At 44.3% G+C, this 17,704-nt stretch overlaps 1 protein-coding gene across 1 annotated transcript; it reads right to left on the reverse strand.

The window, feature by feature from the left end:
- Nucleotides 1-101: 101 nt before the first annotated feature.
- On the reverse strand, nucleotides 102-14,046 carry MRS2 (magnesium transporter MRS2). The gene is made up of 11 exons (XM_083449197.1): nucleotides 13,703-14,046; nucleotides 12,334-12,407; nucleotides 10,430-10,466; nucleotides 9,547-9,659; nucleotides 8,412-8,585; nucleotides 6,512-6,642; nucleotides 5,376-5,492; nucleotides 4,659-4,811; nucleotides 4,248-4,365; nucleotides 3,318-3,431; nucleotides 102-2,495 (listed from the first exon to the last, which is right to left on the reverse strand). Exons 1-11 carry the CDS (start codon nucleotides 13,905-13,907, stop codon nucleotides 2,385-2,387), a joined length of 1,347 nt encoding a protein of 448 aa, XP_083305323.1. The 5' UTR covers nucleotides 13,908-14,046; the 3' UTR covers nucleotides 102-2,384.
- Nucleotides 14,047-17,704: the final 3,658 nt, after the last annotated feature.

Below are 17,704 nucleotides of genomic sequence, written 5' to 3' on the forward strand. Positions count from 1 at the left end.
TAAATAAACGAGGGTGCTTTCTTTTTGGAAAACAATATTGCTATTGCAATCTCCCCCCACCCTGGTTTTCCATGTTGCCCCATCCATTGATTTGCTTTTCATCACTGGAGTGTTATTTATTAATATACAGCAACCATAACCAAAAATATAAAGTACCAAAATGAATCAGCAAATACCTTACAGCTTGCAGCAAGTTAAAATTCCTATAGATTGTACTTTTAATAGGGACACTTTTTTGTTTATTAAGGTTATGTGTATGTTTTTCTGAGAGTTGTGAAATTACACACATTTGTTGCCTGTTCCCCCCCCCCCACTTTTATCTTCACAACAGCCCTGTTGTGAGACAGGCTAGGCTGAGAGTTGGTAGTTCAGACACCAAAGTTGTGAAACTGTGCATAACTTAAGAAGTATTATTATTACTTGCTTTTTTATCAGGGTTGCAAAACGCTTTATTTTGGTTTTGCATATTGTATTATTTATATGATGTTAGCCGCTCTGAGCCCAGCTCCGGCCAGGGAGGGCGGAGTACAAATAAAAATTTATTATTATAATTCTTTAAATAGCAGAACTATGAAATGCTGGCATTAAAGAGGGCTGCTGTGAACAACATTATATATTTGGACCTTGCTTTCCCACGCTAGAGTTCAAGGCTGTGTGCATTATCCTCCCCTTCCCGCCTTTAATCTCTGCAATAGGACCCACCCTATTCCACCGTGATTTGTTTTCTAAACTGTTCTTAAAATGAATTTTACATCGTTGTAACCTACCCTGGGACCTTATGGTAAAAAGGTAGGTAAGACATGATTTATCATCAAATAATTAGTAACAGCCCTGTGAGGTAGGCTAGGCTACATTAATATATGGACAAAAGCAGTAGTTCTTGCCAATAGATTGCAGGTTGTGCAGATGCAGGAAACCCAATCTGCATACAGTATACTGACCCCAATAAATCCTGTTGGCTTCCCTGTGTATTTCCCCTCTACAGTTGGCCAACTGAACAAATTAAAATACAGCAAGTTGTATCATCTTGAATGGGACCATTTTGAGTTAAAGCACCAACTTAAAAGCCTACAAGTAGTGATAATTTACGATACCCAGGGAATAGAATTTCATCTACTTAAGTTACACCTAAGAGGACAAGGAAACCCAGTGTTCTTAAAGTCGTCCTTGCCAAAATAAGGTAGAGTCATACCTCGGGTTACAGACACTTCAGGTTGCGTTTTTTCGGGTTGCGGACTGCCGAAACCCAGAAATACTGGAGCAGGTTACTTCTAGGTTTTGGCGGTTGTGCATATGCTGAATTGCAAAATTGCGCTTTGTGCATGCGCAGAAGCACTGAATCGCAACCCGAACGTGCGCAGACACGGGTTGCGAACGTGCATCCCACTGTATTTCATTGTAGTCAAGAGGATAAGCTTGATTTTTCAGGACGCGTTTTCTTAACGCTGTCCTCACAATCTCTTAAAGAATACATTGGTACCTCAGGTTAAGAACTTAATTTGTTCTGGAGGTCTGTTCTTAACCTGAAACTGTTCTTAACCTGAAGCACCACTTTAGCTAATGGGGCCTCCTGCCGCCGCTGCACGATTTCTGTTCTCATCCTGAAGCAAAGTTCTTAACCCGAGGTAATATTTCTGGATTAGTGGAGTCTGTAACCTGAAGCGCCTGTAACCTGAGGTACCACTGTATAAGAAAAGCCTGCTGGATCAGGCTAATGGCCCATCTAGTCCAGCATCCTATTCCCACAGTGGCCAACCAGATGCCTGTGGGAAACCAGCAAGCAGAACGTGAGCACAGGCACAACTCTCCCTTCCTGTAGTTTCCAGCAACTGGCATTCGGAAGCATGGAGGCAGAGCAGAGCCATCATGGCTAGCAGCCCTCTCTCGCATGAAATCGTCTAATCTTCTTATGAGAACACAACTTTCTACATACAGGAAGCACACTGTTTAAGGACGGTATGGATGGCCACATTTCCCCTAATCTATAAACTTTACCCATGAAGTGATAAAGTGTGAAAACCACCATTTACAGAACATACAGTAAGATTTCTGGATTGGATTTTGCATTCTTTGGAGGGAGGAAATTATTATTACCCATTTTCTTGTGTTCCGTAAAGATTACACCAAACGGAATTTCCCACAGGGGAGACATCAGATGAAAAGCACCTTCAGCTCATCCCGCTGACTTGTGGAATTCTGATTTCCTACCGCGGTGCACAAAAGTCGACTGTACTCTTCTCTCGGCAAAGCTTCAGGTTTTGGTGGTCTCAGCTGCACATCTTTGGCATGTCATTAAGAGTCAAAGGAGAAATCCCTGCTACAGTATTACAAGAGAACACAGTCTAAAGTTCAGTTATTGCAGATCTACCAGTACTGAGGTCCGGTCAGTGGTTAGTCAGTGTGCTTCTACTTGACCCAAGGGGTTCTGTTTTAATATCGCTTTTATATTCCACCTTCCCATTTGCTGGCTGAGTTCTTTTCAGCAGAGCAGGGATCTGTGGAAGAAGAAGAAGAAGAGGAGGAGGTAGGATGGGAAAACAATTCAGTAGTCAGCACAAAGGAACTCTGAAATCCACTAAAGGAACTCTTCAGTGGTGTTATCTTGAAATGTAACTTGGAAACTATAACTAATTCAGAATGCGGCAGCTGGACTGGTGACTGGGAGCAGCTGTTGGGACCATATAATACCAGTCCCGAAATACCACCTACATTGGCTCCTAGTACAGTGGTACCTCAGGTTAAGTACTTAATTCGTTCCGGAGGTCCGTTCTTTACCTGAAACTGTTCTTAACCTGAAGCACCACTTTAGCTAATGGGGCCTGCTGCTGCCACCGCACCACTGGAGCACGATTTCTGTTCTCATCCTGAAGGAAAGTTCTTAACCTGAAGCACTATTTCTGGGTTAGCGGAGTCTGTAACCTGAAGCATATGTAACCCGAGGTACCACTGTACGTTTCTGAGCACAGTTCAAAGTGACCTTTAAAGCCCTAAATGGCTTTGGTCCTGTATACCTGAAGGAGTGCCTCCACCCCTGTCATTCAGTCTGGACGCTGGTCTTCTGCCAGTTCCCTCACTGCAAGAAGTGAAGTGACAGGGAATTCCCACGGCTCTCCAGGCAGAGCAGGCATCAAGACTTGAAATATTACCCCTTATTTACTGCAGGCTCTATTCTAGTCACTTCAAGGTGAACATTGTTGCACACTTCGGCCCCTGGCTGCTTCTTTGCAGACATGCACAGGGAAGAGTCTGAGAAACTGGCAAATTGGGGAGAGACGAAGGTGGTGGCACAGTGTAACTTTCAGAGAGGTCCTACTCACAGGTGGAGGCATTGAAGGTTGCAGATGTCGCCCGAGAAATGAAAGCAGACGCCGCCAAATTAGGCCGCTGCCCAGAAACATAATTCCTGTCACCAGCCAAAACATTCTGCGGTCCTAGGTAAAGTTGAAATGTATAGTTAACGATGCAAATCATTCTTTCAGAGAAATCACAACTCTTCAAACCCTTATCACGTTATCTTATTTTCACCACTTTGAAAAAGCAAGCTATCCCCCAAGATTACACTTTTTCCAGCTGAGGGCAGTTGGGAAGAGACCTTAATGCACAGTCCAGCAACCGGATTTACCAGCAAATTTACATTCAAGGCTTAATGTGGGGTATGGGTACAGTCCCCTGATTCACAGCGGGGTCCCCCCCCCCAATGGCGGGTTCCTCTCCTCTCCCCGATGCTGAAGCTCCCAAACTAGCCAGAGATTTTGCTGAACAACAAGGGGGGTGGGGAGATAGTCAAGTGCCAAAAAGGAGCTGGGAAGTTCCTTTCTTTAGACAAGCGCCCCCAAAGTAAGTCACAGTAGATTGTATTGAACTTCTGTGTTTTCAGACCCCAGGCAAACCCTTCAGTCTGCTATGCATTTGATCTAGTTCACTCACGTGTAAAGCTGAAACACTTTATGATGCAAAAATGCATAAGGATACTGCACACTCATAAAACAATGCAATTTTTAAGCCCAATTAAAGAGAAATATCACCTACTGTTTCCTAAAGATGTGAGTAGTCTATAGATAAACAATGACTACTTGGCACAATGGACTACAAGGCTTCACCTTCCTATTTGATATGGATGTAGATGAGAAGTTGCACGTCCAGAATGAATGGTATATCTCATGCGATTCATTTACAATCAGAATTGGGAACTGTGTGTGGTTTCATAAGAGAAAAATGAAGCCTTTTTTTACAAAACGGTGCCTTACCTCTTCGAATGAGGATTCCAAGTTCATGCCGAAAGCTACTCCTATCAATCCGAAGAGGGAGAGCGAGAAAGTACCCATAGTCAGCTGCAAGTTCAGCCTCATCATCACATTGCGGTGGCTAAAGAGGAGCGAAAGGCTAGTTAATATTTCGCAGATCCGAGTATCTTGGAAGAGTCTACCTCTTTTTCATCCAGAACCCAGACAGGTCTGGGAATTCAGATTAGAACACATGGAGTTACTTCAGATTTAATGAAATAACAAAACACATTTTATCGGCATAGAATTCAACTCGTCTGTTCTGCTTGAGAAGAAGAGAAGCTTCATAAACAAACACCACCGAGCTCAAGTTTCAAATGCCCTCCAGAAGGTGCATCTAAAATTGCAGTGAGCAAAATGTTACGTGCAGCTAACCTGTCTAAGTTGATAAAGATGATGCTTTCAGAATCATCAATCAATACCCGAAGCTCACGAGCATCATTGAGAAGATCATCTGCCTGCCTGTAATAATTCTCCAACAGCAGCTCCATCTCCTCCGCATGGTCAATTCCAGACAGACTCTCCTCACTGTGAATAACAACAACAACAACAACAACAACAACAGATCTAATTAAATTGCCAGCATACTGAAAATCTACAAGCTGCATCTCTCCCAAGTGGAAACCTAGACCAAAATTCATCTCCCACCATAATTCCTAGGCTTTGGTGTCGGCACACCATACAAAGCAATTTAAACAAAAACTCAAAATATATAGAGTATCTGTTCAACAATCTGAAGCAGCTGATAGCCTATAACTGGATGTAAAGTTACTTTTAAGAAATAAAATATCTAGCCCACAATTGCAATAGTTGCCATGCCACCTAGGCTGCTGACAAAACATTTCTTTTGAAACTTGGTGCCACCATAGCACTTGTTGGAATGTGTGTTCTTACAAAAGCAGCAGCATTCTGTGAGGCTAATCCTCTCCCGAAACGAAATGCTAGGGGGAAAAAACATCTAAATGGTTTACAGAGATGCTGGAAACGCCGCTTCCTATACCCAAACTTTCACAATGTTTATTTGGCTAATCCCATACATAGTCCTCGGATACAAAAGCCTTGCCCAACGTAAACATCCCAATGTATACTTACAATACTTGGGGGTCTGTCCATTTAGACAGGCACAGTTCTTCCAGCACTTCTTCCTCGTCTAAGATTTCCAAGAGTGTCTCTTTGAAAACTTTAAGATCTGTTTCTAACTCTGACAAGCTAAAAGCAAAGGGGGAAGAATTAAAAACCAACCGCTACCACCAAGATGACACTAGAGTCAAGTGTCGTTTTGTGGGAGATCTGCATGCACAGAGGAAGAGCTACCTGTGGACCTTTAGCTCTTGCTGGGATACAACTTCCATCACCCCCAATCTTTGACTATGATGTCTGGGGCTGATAGGTGTCCAACTATGTCCATAAGGCTAGAGGTTCCTTATATCTGCTGCTATATATGGCTTGGGAACTGGGTATTTTGAAGAACACCTTTCCCCATATGAACCTTGCAAGTTCATTAAAATGTGTGGAGGGCCCTTCTCTAAGAGACCCTACTTTCAGAGGTGGAGCAGTTGGTTACCAGGAATAGTCTTTTCAGTGGTGGCCCCCGAGTTGCGGACCTACATTAGCATCAGTGATGCACCAGGTTCAAACTGTTCTCTTCCCCAGGTCTTTTAACAAAGGACCATTTTATAATGTTAGTGGGTTGGTGTTGTTTTTTAATAACACCAGCTTGCTGCTTTTTTATTTTCTATTCATTTTAGGATTGGGTTAATTTGGGGTTTTTTTTGTATTTCTTTTGCATTTTCATGGGTAACTTTGCGGACTTGCTTAGGGGGAAGAGGATTTTGTAAGCATTTTCATTTATAAAAACAAATGGTGCCTCAATTCTACAAAGGATTTACATGCAGATTAGGTTTCGCTTCTACAGCTAGGCATAGCACATGCTCTCTTCTCCATCCACATTATACAATCTTTTTTATCTTCACAACCATCATGTGGAGTAATTTCCAGACAGGTTGCCATGTTAGTCTGTTGCAGCAAGAACAAGTTTGGGGTTCCTCTTTTACAAGTGAGGTAACAGCTGCTAAGCATTTCAGATTTGGGACTTGACCCTAGAGCGCCTCCATCCCAGGTGAATAGTGTGCCTGTGCAAGATTCAACTATTGCATAGCTCAAAACACAGGTTTCATACAGAAATGTCCAAGTAGGTAATTGAAAAATGGGAAGGAAGTCTCTCTTACCTCTTTCCATTTTGCAATAGGACATGGACTTTGCTCCTATCAACAGATAAAAGCTTAGGGTCCACTAAAGCATCCAGGGTCTCAAGAATCTGAGGCTGCAGGTTGTTAAGTCTCCCGTGCAGGTAGCTGATCTAGATAACAACAGGATCCTTCATAAGAATCAAAACAATCCTTTTAGAATGTCTTGGGTCATTGAAGCCTCTTGCTCAGAAAAGCAGGCAACACAGTCACAGACACTCCTGAAATCCCTGAAGCTGACAGGCATTTCCCAGCAAAATCAGCAATCCAAAAACACAAATACTGTAGCAAAGTATTTCTAGGGATATTGGGGACAAGTGCCCCCCCCAAAATGATTAAACTATTTATGTATGTAACAACAGCTGCCAGAATCCTATATGAGCAGCACTGAAAGGAATAAAAAGTCCCAAACAAATAGGAATGGGTTTCAAAGCCAATGGACTTTGCAGAACTGGCAAAGCTGGCAGCAAGAGTGCAAGACCAAAATGATGAATCTTTTATTGAAGAATTGAAACCCTTTTTGGAATACTTGAGAAAGAACTATAAGAAGAAGAGTTTGCATTTGATATCCTGCTTTATCACTACCCGAAGGAGTCTCAAAGCGGCTAACATTCTCCTTTCCCTTCCTCCCCCACAACAAACACTCTGTGAGGTGAGTGGGGCTGAGAGACTTCAAAGAAGTGTGACTGGCCCAAGGTCACCCAGCAGCTGCATTTGGAGGTGTGGGGACGCGAACCCGGTTCCCCAGATTACGAGTCTACTGCTCCTAACCACTACACCACACTGGCTCCAATGAAATCGGAGTCAAATGAAATTGTGGGCAGGACTTGAATTAAAAGCAGTGGATTCAGAATGACAATAAATGTAACAAGAGGAAATACGTATTAGATATAGTCTTGACATACAACGCAGCAGAATATGGGTGGGAACAAAAACACCAAGGAGGTAAGCCTGGGAAGTCATCTTGTTTATTTTGTAATTATTTGTTTATTTTGTTATTATTTTATTTTTTTAAGCCAACCATACTGGCGCAAAGTATCAACATATTTAAATGGTGTATGATGGAAGTCAGCTTGAACACACGCACCCACTTTCATTATTTAATAAAATAAGCCAGTTCTATCCCTTGGCTGCGGATGAGGCATGTGGTCAGGTAATGTGTCAGCCACTCACTGGCTAAGATGCTGTGTCCACCATTAGGGTGCCCTGGGAGCCCTAACAGCTAACTGGAGGAAAGTGAAAACTCCTTCTCATAAGGGTAATGGAATAGAGTGGAGACTTCTTTCCTTCACCTCTGCCAGATTTAAAGCTGCCAATCAGGGCTGGACCTGGCCAGCTTATAGGCAGACCATGTTCCTAGTTAGCCTTCCTCAGCACTGTTAGAATTCCTGCTCCATGACTGCAGTCATGGGATTGTTGTCTTTCACATGATGGTATATGTTTTGACTCCACAGAGTGGGAAGTGACGGAGACAGGATGTTTGTGTTACTGTGTTCTGTGAAGTGGGACTGTTGTCCTTTGTTCTTTTTCTCTTTGCTGTCTGATGCTAGAGAGAGAGAGGGAGCCATGTTGCAGCGCTCCGTGTGTGTTTATATGTAAATAAAGTAGATTAGCCAAAATGCTGAGTTGCTGAGGTCTGTTACGAATGATGCGCAAACTCTGCTGATCCCTAAGTGTGTTGGTGTCGGTTAGCATCGGTCGCTGTGATGTTCGGGCTGAAGAAAGCTTTTGAAGCTCCCGAATGATTGACCAGGAGGAAGAGAACATGCCAGTTGGGCATGCGTCTCTACCAGGGTCCTACTTGAGTGTAGGCTGAACTCCTGACAAGCACAAGATCACAGCAACTTATTACTCTTAATACAGTAAATGCACGGGTGCTTACCCAGTACTGTAGTATTGCTTCGATAGCTCTGAATTCAAAGGGCAAAGAATATGTAACAAGTTGACCGTCGCCGGCTAGCTGAGGTGCCAGTTCCTGGAAGAGCCATTTTTCCAAGTTCAAATTGCGATAGTCTAGGATTACGAGATACTCTGGTGTAATCACTGCCTTCAAAAACTGAAAGAAGCAGAGGATAAAATCAGTTGGGCTTTTGTATATTTGCAGACTTTTACATGGTGCCAACCAGCAGTGGCTCATGTGAAAGCGGGTGGTGCAGAGGGCAGTGGCACCCTCCCACCACTGGCAAGTTTTTCAGAAGGCGGCAGAGTGAGGACTGAGGTGCTTCAGGTTGGAAGTGACAGCTCCACAGGTGTTGTTGCTGCCCCATCCCAAGTGGAGCACCACCATTGGGAGGACATTTCCTACACTTTGCCCCCCACAAGACTGGCGCAAACTCTGTGGAACTCCAGGGAACCAATCTAAACCCATATGCACGCTTGTTCCATCATTAAGTTAAAACCGGAGGGGCGAGGGTTAAAACCTGGATTTTTGTGCAGGCTTTACATAGTGTGTTGTTGGTTTTTTGCTGATTTCCTGATAGTAACAGATAAATACAGAGCTAAATATCTGGTTAGTGTTTGGTTTCCTCCTATTGTTGCTGTTCTGTATGTTTAAATTTTATAGGTTTTCTATCCCTTGTTGCTTTTACCTGTTTGTTTTTAAATAATTTCTGGTTCTATTTTAGATGCTGTTAAAAAAGAAGATGAGCCCTGAATTTCATATTGTAGTCTGCTGTACATATAGTACCACTTTTTGCAACTGGGAAATTAAATTATGAAAATTATTTTTGAAAGCAGAACTGCTTGCACCCCCTCAACCTTCTCTCACTGCCCATGTAAACCGACAAATGTATAGAAAGAGAATCTGCCCAAATGACGCTGACATAAGAATGTCACACACAGAGCAGGTTGGAAAAATAGTGTGCAAGTTTACCATATTTTCTTACACTGAACATAACCAAAAGACTTTATAATCTGAACAACAAAAAAGAGACACTGCACGTTCTTTTGTATTTCATGAAAATCTTTAATAAAAATTTTTCTTTTAAAAAAAATTAGAATTGTTCAGGTGCACTTACTTCCATTCTCATGATAATCCTGTTGTTCCTGGGGGATACACTGACTTGATGTTGAAACCGTAGATCTCGCGCTTGGAGACTTAGTTCCTGATATAGCTCTGTTTTCTTTCTTTCTGCCAAGGAGGAGTTTATTAAAAAAACAACAACACAACGATGTGAAATGATAACAAAGACCACAGCAGCTTCTCAAAGGCATCACTCCAGCAAGCACAAGACCCAGTGAAATTAACGGATCCAGAGTATGGGCTGAGTCCACATGACACAGACACCTTGTTGAAATAAAAGTAGGATGGGATCCTGCTTGCAAACCCCAGGTCAGGCATGTTGATTATATAGAAGAAGGTGGTAAACAGATGTGCTAAGGGAACAATCCTTGAAGAAGCTGGCATAAAGCAAGCCAGGGTAAGTTAAGTTACTCCAGTAAGATCCAAACCATGTTCAGCCGTGGGGCTGCTGTTGCTCTGCTTAAGCCTGGCAGAGGGAAATCAACTCTTTAAAATAGTGTTCTGTGCCTGGTTGCCAGGACATTTGAGTAAGCTGAATGGGATCAGGATCCAGACTAGCTCCACCACCACCCCGGCCCAGCCCCAACCTCTGTTGGGGAACTTACATTGGCCTCAGCTGGCTGAGCCAGAATGAGCAAGTTACCACAGTGAATCTCTGGCTGAGCCAGGGTTGGGCTGAGCCAAAGATCCGTTGCATCTTAAGCTGCTCAACCTGGCAGATCTTTCCACAAGACTGCCCTCTAAATAGATAAAATGATTTATGGATTAGCATCCAGCAACCAAATAGAAAACAATCAACACTGCTGCATCGACATGTCTTCAAAACGTCTAGGCTTTGTTGAGTTCAGAAGTAAAGAGAAGACTAGAATTCCACCTACCGTAAAAGCTTATACCACCTTCTTTATCGAATTTCATCTGGAAAGAAAAAAAGAGAGAGAAATCAGTATTGCCACATTCTTAAAAAAACACTAGGTAAAATGTACAGAATTCATATGATTTAGATGGCCACGCTATTACTAGAGGCAGCATTTCTGCTCTAAAGAATTAAATATCCAGCTTAATTCATACCTTGGTTACGTATATCTCAAGATGTATGAAGTCTAGGTATGCAGAACTGAGACTTTGCAGCTGCTGCTGAGCTCCAGCTCTCATCAGCCTCAGCAGCCAGCATTGCCAACTATCAGGAAGGACGGGAGTTGCAGCCTTTCATCAGCTGCAGGGCCACAGGCTCACCAGACCTGGGTGTGGTGTTTCCAGCCCATGACACAACCTTTTGAACATTCGTGAAGTAGTTCTAAGGTGAGAAATGATGATAATACATCTTTCACTTGTGCAAGGCACACGTGCTTCTAGAAGGCAGCACACTTTTCTCAACCTTGAACAAAGAGGGGGAGACTGGCGACCACTGTGGAGTCTAATGAAGATGGGCAATATTTACAAGTTAAAAATGCTTCACAAATTAATGTATAAGAGTGAATTGGAAATAGCAGCAAAATGCACAAATGAGCCAAGCCCAAGTCACTCCTGGGCAATGGCATCAATTAACTTTGTTGGAAGAACAGTCATTTCCATTACGATTTTTTTTCCATATGGCAATCCCACACATGCTTATAACAGAATAATAGAATTGCAGAGTTGGAAGGGACCCTGAGGATCATCTACTTCAATCCCCGCAATGCAGGAATCTCAACTGGATTATACATGACAGATGCCTGTTCTATACAGGGATCAAACTTGCAACCTTGGCATTATCAGCACCATGCTCTAACCAACTGAACTATGTTCATTGACGTTTAGTCCCCAGTAAGTGTTTGGGGGTGTGGGGCAGCAGCCCCAGTCCACCCATACATCTACTTCTTTTCTCTCCAATGTCTTTACAATGTAAAAGTAAAGGGACCCTGACCATTAGGTCCAGTCATGGCCGACTCTGGGGTTGTGGTGCTCATCTCGCTTTATTGGACGAGGGAGCTGGCGTACAGCTTCCGGATCATGTGGCCAGCAGGACTAAGCCGCTTCTGGCGAACCAGACCAGCGCACGGAAACGCCGTTTACCCTCCCGCCGGAGCAGTACCTATTTATCTACTTGCACTTTGATGTGCTTTCGAACTGCTAGGTTGGCAGGAGCAGGGACCAAGCAACGGGAGCTTCCCCCTTTGCATGGATTCGAACCGCCGACCTTCTGATCAGCAAGTCCTAGGCTCTGTGGTTTAACCCACAGCACCATTATGCTTTTTTTCTTGTTCCTCTCTCAGGTCTCTCCTCGGGGTCTTCTTCCTTTAAGGTAAAGGTACCCCTGCCCGTACGGGCCAGTCGTGTCCGACTCTAGGGTTGTGCGCCCATCTCACTTAAGAGGCCGGGGGCCAGCGCTGTCCGGAGACACTTCCGGGTCACGTGGCCAGCGTGATGAAGCTGCTCTGGCGAGCCAGCACCAGCGCAGCACACGGAAATGACGTTTACCTTCCCACTATAAAGCGGTACCTATTTATCTACTTGCACTTAAGAGTGCTTTCGAACTGCTAGGTGGGCAGGAGCTGGAACCGAACGACGGGAGCTCACCCCGCCGCAGGGATTCGAACCGCCGACCATACGATCGGCAAGTCCTAGGCACTGAGGTTTTACCCACAGCGCCACCCGCGTCCCTCTTCTTCCTTTAGCTTCCCCTTAGTTTCTAGCTGCCATTAACCAACTCTGCACCCCCAAAGGTGGCGCTTTGTGGGCATCTTTCATGTTCTTCTTCAGACTTGCCCTGCATCCCATAGTAACAACTGGAGGAAGTACTTACCACTGAAAACACTGGAGCCACACTCGCTAAAGTGGCTTGAGACACGTCTGTAGTAAAGTGTCGAGACAGATCATCTGAAGGAGGGTGAAAAGAAGTTCCAAGCTGTAAATTATATATATTTGCTGATCTCATATATGTTCAACAACAAGTACCACATTGATCATGAGTCACAGCTCATCATTCCTGACAAGATCAATGATTTCCATGTTATTTGCATCTTTAGACTGCAAGACCACCACTGATTAACATGTTTACAGTTCTTGATGCCAAACTAGGTCTCCGTAAACAAACTAGGTTGGCTATTACTTTAAGGTTCGAGGGAAGTTATTTTATTTTTGTACTGGGTAACTAATTAAAAAAACCAATTGAAGTTGGGGCTAGGAGTGTCAACCAGAACAAAGTTCCCAACTTCTAAAATCTTTTTTACTAATGCAACGTGGAGGCAAATATACAGGAAGTGTGGTGCACGGACAAGTGTTTCATACACATTTCAATGCACTTCCCATGGGTGCCGGCCCATTTAACGTATACCATTGCATTTTGCGCACTTACTTGTACTGTGTGTTTTAATGGAGGGGCAAAATGTGCTTTTATAGTGCAATCCTCTGTATGCCTACTTAGAAATTAAGCCTTACCAACTCCAATGGGGCACAAGGCCAGGTAAGCATGTACAGGATTGCAGCGCACTTGGGGCTCAGTGCCACAAACACAATGGGCCTTGCTTCAAGTATGGATACTTGCAACTCCTGTCACTTGTATCTGGCTCAAGTGTCACGGTGCAAAGATGTAAACGAAGACCAGTTAACACCCATGTTCATCCACGCTGACCGTTTTCACTGGGCAAAGGGATTTCTAGGTCAAATTCCTCCAAGTGCGCTTCCTCACGCAGAGGGGTCTCATTTTTATTCAGAGTAGCTGCACTGAAATGAATAACGGTTCACTAAGGTAGGTCCATTTGTTTCAGTGGGCCTACTCTTGAGCAAAACCTAGCTGAATGCCAGCTCCACTATCTACTACATTCGTGCGTAAAAAGGTTTTTGCTGAATGCCAGCTCCACTATCTACTACATTCGTGCGTAAAAAGGTTTTTGCTGAATGCCAGCGCCACTATCTACTACATTCGTGCGTAAAAAGGTTTTTGCTGAATGCCAGCTCCACTATCTACTACATTCGTGCGTAAAAAGGTTTTTGCTGAGCTTGGTAAGGCTGCGTGAGCCATTTGGACAGGAAAAGCCCTGGCTGGGCTTCTTCATTCGGTGAGCAAGTCGCCCCGGAACTTTCTCCTGCAGGACCACGAACAAACTCGGGCTGCAAAGCCCCAGCATCCCCGGGCAGGACGGAGAACCTGTCTGGGGCAGCGCGTGACTTACTTGCGCGCAGCAAGGTCCGCCTGCCCTCCGGCTCGAGCCGGCATTTCCCGGGCCTGCCGGCAGCCCACGCCGCGACATCCGGCAGGCAGCAGGCGGCGCGCCCTCGTTGCAAGAAGCGGCGGCTGCTGCAGCAGCAGATCCCCGAGGCGAACACGCGCAGCGCGACGGGCCGCAGCCGCCGGCTCCACAAACGAGCGCACTCCATAAGCGGCGCCGCTCGGACAAGGCCCCCCGTCCGCGCTTCCACGTTCCTCGGGCGCGCAGGCGCTGCTTCCCTTCCGCCGGCGGCACACGTGGGAAGGGAGGAGCGGCCTTCGCTTTTGGTCTCCCGAGGCGGAGCTTCTGCACTGACGGGGAAGGGAGTGAGCCATTGCGTCGCAAAGAGGAGGAGGCTTAGCGTGGCGTGTGGTTCGGGGATCGTGAGCACCAGAATCGGGGGAGCGGGGAAGCCGCTGGCCTCCGGGTCAGGCACCAAAGATGCTGCATCATCATCATCATCTTTATATTCCGCCCATCTGGCTGGATTTCCCCAGACACTGGACGGCTTACAGCATATCTAAAAAACATAATAAAATAAAATAAAATCGAAGCATTAAAAACCCCCCTATGCAGGGCTGCCTTTAGATGTCTTCTACAAGTTGTGTAATTCTTTATCTGAAGGGAGGGCGTTCCACAGGGAGGGAAATAGTCTGATATCTCATTTTGATCAACTACCAGTGTTTTTCTTTTATTCCAAATGGGCTTACCGTAAACGCACGTGAGCACTTGGGGGCGTTTTCCATTTAATGTACAATGCAGGTGTAAAAACGTGCATGGAAAGCAGGTCGTGTTCAGTGCCGGATTTACCTATAACCTAAACAAGCTATAGCTTAGGGCCCCACTCTCTTGGGGGCCCCCAAGAAATTTAAAGGGAAAAAACCTGATGTACATTTCCAAAATATAAGATAAAAAACAAATAAAATAAAACCTACATACTGCAACAGTGTTTTGTGTTGTGTAGGCTCCTAGCCTGCTCCCTAAAATATCACTGGTTTGCTCATTTCTATATACAGGGTGCCTACATTCTGCATGGACCAGTTGCATGGCAACAGGTAGCATGCAGCTGCAAATGGCTTTAGATACTTATTAGGTTTAAAAATTACCATATAGCATATATACAACACCAAAAACATCGACAAATTGTTGTTGAGAAAGGACAGCTGGCTGTTTAAAGGGCCCCATTATCTTCAGCAGCTTAGGGCAGGCTTCCTCAACCTCAGTCCTCCTGGTGTTTTGAGACTGCAATTTCCATTATCCCTGACCACTGGTCCTGCTAGCTAGGTATCATGGGAATTGTAGGCCAAAAACATCTGGAGGGCCAAGGTTGAGGAAGCCTGGCTTAGGGCCTCATCAAACCTAAATCCGGCCCTGGCCGCATTCGTTATGGCCTGACTTCCTTGGACCCTGCCCGCCCTACATTTAACAGAGCCAGATCATTGCTGCTCCTGCCTCAAATTATGTTCTTGCACTGACTGCGGGAATCTTGCCCCCAGGACTGACCTTGGGACCTTTGCATACAAAGTCTGCTTTCCTTCTCCGAGCACCCACTGGCTACTTTTAAAATAGTCCTTCTGTCTTCAAGGAGAAAGAGGGTGTTTAACAGAGGAGCTGGACTGTACTTTGCCTGAACACATAAACAACGGAGAAAACAATCATTTGTAGGATTTGTACATGAAGCTGAGACATGGGTTAATGTATTTATTTCAGGGTCATTCGTAGGCTAAGTTGCTGCTATTCAAACAGGAAAGGATTTCCATGTGAATGTCTATGTTCTCTAGATGGAGAATTCTAAAAGATTTACAACATGAAAGCATAAAGAGAAGATTAAACTGTTTACAAGATTTTCTTTTCTGCATTTCCACCCACAAGACAGCAATATGAAGACAAGAAAAATATCATAGAACAGGCTAATCAACTTTGGTCCATATTCTCATGATCCTGGTTCAAGCCAGGGCTCTTTTAAATTTAAATTTTAACTTGTTTTAAATCCAGGGGTCAAGGAGTTTTGCACATCTTAATTAATGTGGCAACATTTTTGTCTTGTGACGCCTGACACACTGCCCAGCTTTCTGGATTGACTTGGAATGTTCATGTTATCTTCCCCTTTCATTTCCCTCTTCACCATTTGCAATCAAAATCATCCTGTCACAGCAGCCTTTCTAGCCAGCAGGGAGAAAGGGACTGGAAGACTCTGGTGGGTGGGGACAGCATTTCTAGCCTTTGAAAACAGTTTGATTTGATGGACTGAGTTTATTTACATATCACCTTTCCACGGTGAGCTGTGTCCAAAGAGTCTTCCGACACTCATCCATCGGAATATACGGCTGGTATAGAATACAGTTGCCCAAATCTTACTGGTGTTAGGACCGGAAGATCATAGACAGCACTTGGTCAGTCTCACAGTCTAGCCTTGAACTTCTCGTCTAAATTCAAATGGCTGGCTGTTGCACTGTCTTTGCTCACTAACAGGAGTGTCCATGTTCAGGATGCCAGCCAGCAGTGCTTTCTTACAGGATAATGTAGGTTGCAAGATGCTCAAGCAAGTCAATTTACTATTCTCTCCCCCCCCCCCCATGACACAACATTCTGTGACCCCTCAAGTCATTAGGCTACTTTGAGCTGGGGAGGTTCCCCCCACCTTAATTTTTTTTTCGTACTCTTGCATAGCTTTAAATTCATCTGAGCATACAGTGATACCTCGGGTTACATACGCTTCAGGTTACATACACTTCAGGTTACACACTCCGCTAACCCAGAAGTAGTGCTTCAGGTTAAGAACTTTGCTTTAGGATAAGAACAGAAATCGGGCTCCGGCGGCGCAGCAGCAGCAGGAGGCCCCATTAGCTAAAGTGGTGCTTCAGGTTAAGAACAGTTTCAGGTTAAGAACGGACCTCCGGAACGAATTAAGTACTTAACCTGAGGTACCACTGTGCTAATATCTTCTTCTCGTTTCCTCAGTCCCCCCTTTGGTTCCAATCCTGTCAGCTCTCAAGCACCCAAATTTGCTGTTAGAAGGAATGATGATGGTAGCAAAACCAGTAAACCCTGCTGAAATTTCAGATTTACTCAGAAGAAAGTCCTTCTATGTTTAACAGTGCTTACTCACTAGTAAGTGTGTTTAGGATTGCAGCTTTAATGACAGATTTCTCCCTCTATTTTAGTGGGCGATTAAAAATTACTTTCAAGATCTAGGGAATTAGTTTGAGTTTTGTGTGCCTGCAGCAGGTGGCAGTATATGAAATAGTGAAACAGTGTTTGAGATGGCTGGATGTCAAGGATACAACCCAAACAAAAGACATTAATAAAATACCGTGTGGAAAACAAGAGCAGGAGAGCACTAATGGCTGTCCCCCCCCCCCCAAGACCTGATCCTGTAAATACCCTGGTAGTTATTCTTCAGCCTATAAAAACAACATTTTTTGGTGGTACCATATAGACTAATAAATTTATCTTGGAAAAATATTCGTGGACCACAGCTCATAAGAATCCTCAGCTGTTTTTGCTGTAACAGACAAACACAGCTTTCCTGGGGCGTATAGAGATCAGCAGGACTATGCAGATTAAAAGTGCCCCCCCCCCCAGTTTAGCTCAATTGGTTAGAGCATGGTGCTGTTAATGGCAAGGTCGCAAGTTTGATGCCCAAATGGGACAGCTGCATATTCCTGCATTGCAAGGGGTTAGACCAGATGATCCACAGATATAAAACAACCTATTAAAAGAGGAAGCACATAAAACTGCTTTTGTAGTTATGTTTTAAGCATATTTTAAGACCGGCATTTTATCAGTACTTGGGACAAAAGAGTTCTTTGGACTGCAGCCTTACTTAGGAAGTATTGGAATGATAGTGAATGCAAGTGCAGATTTTTTGGGGGGTGGGCAGAGCTTATTTTATTTAATTTAACCAAGCTCATGTATAATTCAGAATATGAAAGAATGAAGAGCCTGTTATTGTGAAGATTTCCC

This window comes from Podarcis tiliguerta, assembly GCF_965153285.1.
Source record: "Podarcis tiliguerta genome assembly, chromosome: 7".
In the NCBI taxonomy this organism is placed as follows: Eukaryota; Metazoa; Chordata; class Lepidosauria; order Squamata; family Lacertidae; genus Podarcis; species Podarcis tiliguerta.

Coding starts and splice junctions, on each gene's coding strand:
- MRS2 (XM_083449197.1), bottom strand. CDS start 13,907: ATGGAGTGCGCTCGTTTGTGGAGCCGGCGGCTGCGGCCCGTCGCGCTG. Junction 6,643..8,411: donor AAGCAATACTACAGTACTGG/GTAAGCACCCGT, acceptor GTTGTTATCTAG/ATCAGCTACCTGCACGGGAG. Junction 4,366..4,658: donor ATCTTTATCAACTTAGACAG/GTTAGCTGCACG, acceptor GCTCCTCTTTAG/CCACCGCAATGTGATGATGA.